This window comes from Telopea speciosissima, chromosome 1 (assembly GCF_018873765.1).
Source record: "Telopea speciosissima isolate NSW1024214 ecotype Mountain lineage chromosome 1, Tspe_v1, whole genome shotgun sequence".
NCBI lineage: Eukaryota > Viridiplantae > Streptophyta > Magnoliopsida > Proteales > Proteaceae > Telopea > Telopea speciosissima.
Window position 1 is genome coordinate 84,597,861 of NC_057916.1, and position 4,702 is coordinate 84,602,562.

Below are 4,702 nucleotides of genomic sequence, written 5' to 3' on the forward strand. Positions count from 1 at the left end.
TCCCAAATTGAAATATAGAAATGTAAATTGTTGCCAAATGAATGATGCCCTGTCAGGGTAATTTGTGCATAAAGTTCAATCAGATTTATTTATTTTTTTGGAAGAAGAAAAAAAAAAGGGGGGGGGGGGATTTGAAGTCTTGATTCTTGGTACATCTAATTGTCGGCATTTCCAGGTTTTGAGATTTTTTTTCATCTAAATATATGCTTAATGCATGAAATTATTATCAACGGCTCTTTATGAGCTTTATCTATTTATTTATTTTTATTGTTTGGAGCATGGAAATGCACATTTCTTCAGTACTTAAAAATGTATACAATAGAGAAAGAATTAGAACATTCCAACAGGATAGATTGTTACAAAACGGCTAACCATGAAATATCTTTACACTATGAGCAAAGGAGAGCTGGTAAAATCACACAAATGTGTGCTGCCATGCACAAATGGTCGTCTCATATAAGTAAAGTTGCATGTGAGCAAGTGTTAGGTTGATTACTTGAATGGGCATCTATTTGCAGCAGTAAGACCCAATTAAATAGATCAAAAATGGGCATCTTTGTGGGCATAATCAAATGCCTAATTGCATGCCACATCAGGCTCCTTTTTAAGGTAAAGACCCTATAAAAGGAAACTTCAGAAATTTAATGCACTGATATATTTATTGCCAACAGATGTGAAATAAAAAGGTTGGACCTTGGCTCTGTTTAAATCTACTCTCTTCTGGAAATCCACCAGTGAGGACTTTAATGAGCAATTGTAGGGGCCAAGTGGAACCAAACTTCTGCAGTATTTGATCTACTCATCAATTTTAGAACTCAGTAAGTTATTGCAGCAAGAGATTAGGCTGGGCCGTTCCCGATAAATATAGCTAGCTCCAATTTTAATCTTCTTAAGCAAAGAGATTATATGATTTAATGTGTTCAGGGTCTGTATTGGGGACCTGGCTTCAAAATACAGCTTCACTAGCTAATTGATCAATAACAGACACAGATGAAGTAGACTGAGGTGAAAGCATTCACAATTTCAAACTTTGAGTAGTGGCTCCTCCCTGTTTATGTTAAAAAATATAAAAAATAAAAAACAGTTGTCCATCATTAGGTGCAAAATATCCCAGAATCTAGGCCTTGCAAAAGAAAATCCCTTCTTCCTCTTTCCTGTACAGTACTCTAGTAGTATGACATGAGCGTTTTGACAGAAATATAGAAGTTAGCAGCCAAGCTTGCAAGAAGCACCATATGGACTTCGGCGAACTACCACCTTGTGTTGGGATGTTCTGTAGGGGGAGGAGGTGCTGTGTATAGACCTAAGCTAACTCAGAATCCGAGGCATGACCAGATCCTCTCCGCCTGCTTGGGCTCATCACCACGGAAATATGGCTCTCAGAATTCATCCTCAAACAGCGACCGCATTGGGTCAATTGTGGGGGTCTTAGTGCTCGTCCTTTCGGTGTTCCTGATAGGAAACAAAACACACAAGGGATAGTGTTATATAAAATAAAAATGAAATTGGTTGGTAGATAAATTCTCTAGAATTTTGAATTTTTTATAGGAATTCCTTCTTGTCTTTTTAATCTATAAACTTGCCTAAAGATACTTGTCATGTTTATACATTATTATTGTTATCATTATCATTTCATTACTCTTTGCATTATGATGAATAACCTGACAGTATCATGCTTGGAAGAGTTCCTTCTATCAATTCAATTACAAGTTACAAGTGGAAACTCCAATGGGGAAAAGACTATTGGAACAATAACTCTCTCCCTTCATCAACTTTATGTGTCCGTGTTACTTTCATGACTAGAAATACCAAAAAATCTATTTGCTGATCACTAATGATTTGAGGACCATCTGACCCAAAATCTAGTTTTGCAACTTCCTTCTTTGGTATGTGACATGTTGTGGATTCAAATCATTGACCTATTCACATCAAAATCCAAATCATTTATTTTCATACTGTGACTTAGATACCTAATTGCATGTCAAAGAATTACAGAACTTAAGACTGTCTAAACAAATATTTGAGAAAGCAGGGATGACAACAATGTGAAGTAGTTCAGAAGTGCTATTGATTATTAACAACCCTGAGTTTCTTTCTAGAATGAAAATTGTCATGGCATTTGTTAACTTTGTACTTGTTAATTTTGGAGAATTGCTTGAGGATTATTGGAAGAAAACCAGTTAAAGTAAGTTTGGAAAGGAAGGCAGCAAATTGAAAAGGAATAGGTGAGTGAAGCTATAGGTTACCTGGTTGTTTGTTGGTCCTTACATCTGTAATATTCTTCCTTGCCAACGAGGATTTCTTGTTGGTATACTCAGAACAAACTGGAATTTTTTTCTCGGTTACTGCCGGGAATGGATCATCCACCAGAGCTGCATTGTCATCCCCGCAAACAGAATTGCCATCACTGCCTGATTCTGAACTCCTGTCTTTAAAATTCACACTGATCCTCTCCTTCTCCATAACCCGATAAGAGAACATCTCGAATGGGATGTGTGATACTGGTGTTGGGTTGGGATTCCCTTCTGCAGCAAACTTCTTGGAGAACCAAGCCTCAATATCACAGAAATCAACGAGCGGCATTGGAGGGTCAGGCTGGCTATGGTCTGGGTTCAGCACCAGGAACCGCTTGATGTAGCGGAGGATCCTACAGATGGATGAGAAACTTGGACGTTGAGTTGGGTCAGTGTGCCAACATTTCTTGGTCAAGTTGGTGAGGTATTTTGGTGAATGGAATGGGAAGAGTGGCCTCTCCCCTGCCCTAATATTTCGGCTCATCTTGTCTCCCTGGAGATGCCCATCCTCAAATGGGACCTTCCCTGACAAGAGCTCAAAGCAAATCATACCAAAGCTGTAAATATCGGCCTTCTCTGTGTACTTGGAACTGGAAGTAGTCACTGGCTGTTCTTGCTCCAATAGAACCTCTGGGGCGTACCAGATGAATGGTGCCTCATTTTGATTTGAGGAAGTTCGAGGGGTGGAGTTCATAATGGAGGATAGGCCAAATCCTGAGATTTTAGCATGCAGGTATCCATCAGGGGAATTCCTTGGTCGAACAAGGACGTTGTATGGATTTAAATCTCCATGGTATATCTTGTGGGAGTGGAGATACTCCATCCCTCTAGCAATCTGAAGCATTAGATCGACCGCTACAGGTAGGGAAAATGGAACCTTTCTCCGTGGGCTACAAAGCTCTTTGATGCAAGTGATGAGGTCCTTGTTCATCAGCTCCATAACTAGGAAACACTCTTTCTTTTCTTCATCAGAGAACCCACAAAGGAATTGCAGAATATTAGGGTGGGCAAGGGAAGAGAGAAGAGATATCTCAGGAATTGCAGGCTCAATATCTCCAAAGAAATGTCTTAAAACGAAGCTTTCCCCCAACCACTGAACCTCCTTAAATTGGCTCCCGCTCCCTAGTCGTCTCTTCAGCTGGTAATCCTTTGAACTCACCAATATTGAGCTTGGGAAGAGCTTCCCATCAGAAGGCTTGTTGTGGTCGAGGTTCTTTTGTAGTAGCTCCATGAGACGTTGTTCTTGCTTGGCTAAAGACCCTGACCCAGAACTTCTCTTCTCTCTCATTGTCTCCAGAAGAAGCCTCCTGTCCTCCTTCCAAACCGCATCCAATCTGTTGCATATATCTTGAGAAACCAGGTAATGCTTACCGAAATTCCACTGGAAGAGTTTTGGATCCATCCACTCCCTCTCATATTTCTTGGACAAGACGACCCTCTTCTTCAGGATCTCATCATGGTCACACCCAGAGATTTCTCCTGCAGTTTCAATGGCTTCAATGACGATTGGGATGCAGGAGAGCAGGTTGTGGATGTGGAATTCCAAGCAATCTGTGTTCTGTGAAAGGCAGATGACCTTGGCAAGCCAATCCTTGTTGTCCATGCACTGCTGAACATAGGCTTCCCCTTCTTTGAAAACCCGGTGAAGTTCTCTCAACGGGTGCTCAAGGGCCTTCCATTTGATGTGTTTCTCTTCGAATCTCAGATTCTGCTTCAGCTCCTCTGCGATACCTTGGAACGTGAGATTGAAGATATCAAATAGCAAGCAGCACTGGTGCTTGTTCACCCGGATATCATTTTGAAATACCATGAGAGCCTTTAGGCTCCCTAAAACCTTCCCGATCTGCCTGAATTGATCCATACCCAGATCAGTAAAACCAGAGAAGAAAGCAAATTCCCACCGTGTATCTCTCTACGAACCCAGGCGAAATTCACATGAGAGAGAAGTGCCAGAATCGATCCGTAAATGAAACAGAAAAAAATAGGTGAAGGGAAGAGGAAAAAATAGAGAAGCCTAACGAACGGATTGGTAGAAAACAGAGTGCCGGACGAGAAACGTAAGAACTTTGGTGGGATTCAATCCGATCTTGAGACGGTTACGTTCCGAATGAGCAAAGACAGAGAACGGAACGTATAACCCACTAAATTCTAGAGAAACCAGAGAAATAAACTCAGACGAAAGGACCCAGTTTGAGGAGTGATCGAGGCTTGAATCTAAAATCTCAAATTCGGAGATGCAAGACGGAAAGACACCTGAGATGATCGGCAGGAGGAAGACGAGATTGATCTTAGACAAGACAGAAAGACACCTTACAGTTGTTGATCATTAGAAACTGCGGCGGAAACCGACGATCGAAGACAGAGCGCTCGAGGATGAACGACTCGGCCTTCTCTCTCTGTCTTTCTCT

At 41.2% G+C, this 4,702-nt stretch overlaps 1 protein-coding gene across 1 annotated transcript; it reads right to left on the reverse strand.

Moving 5' to 3' along the window:
- Positions 1–1,018: 1,018 nt before the first annotated feature.
- On the reverse strand, positions 1,019–4,338 carry LOC122669851 (mitogen-activated protein kinase kinase kinase 7-like). Its single transcript, XM_043866763.1, has 2 exons — positions 2,247–4,338; positions 1,019–1,452 (listed from the first exon to the last, which is right to left on the reverse strand). The coding sequence occupies exons 1-2, from the start codon at positions 4,153–4,155 to the stop codon at positions 1,304–1,306; spliced, it is 2,058 nt and encodes a 685-aa protein (XP_043722698.1). The 5' UTR covers positions 4,156–4,338; the 3' UTR covers positions 1,019–1,303.
- Between the last annotated feature and the right edge of the window lie 364 nt (positions 4,339–4,702).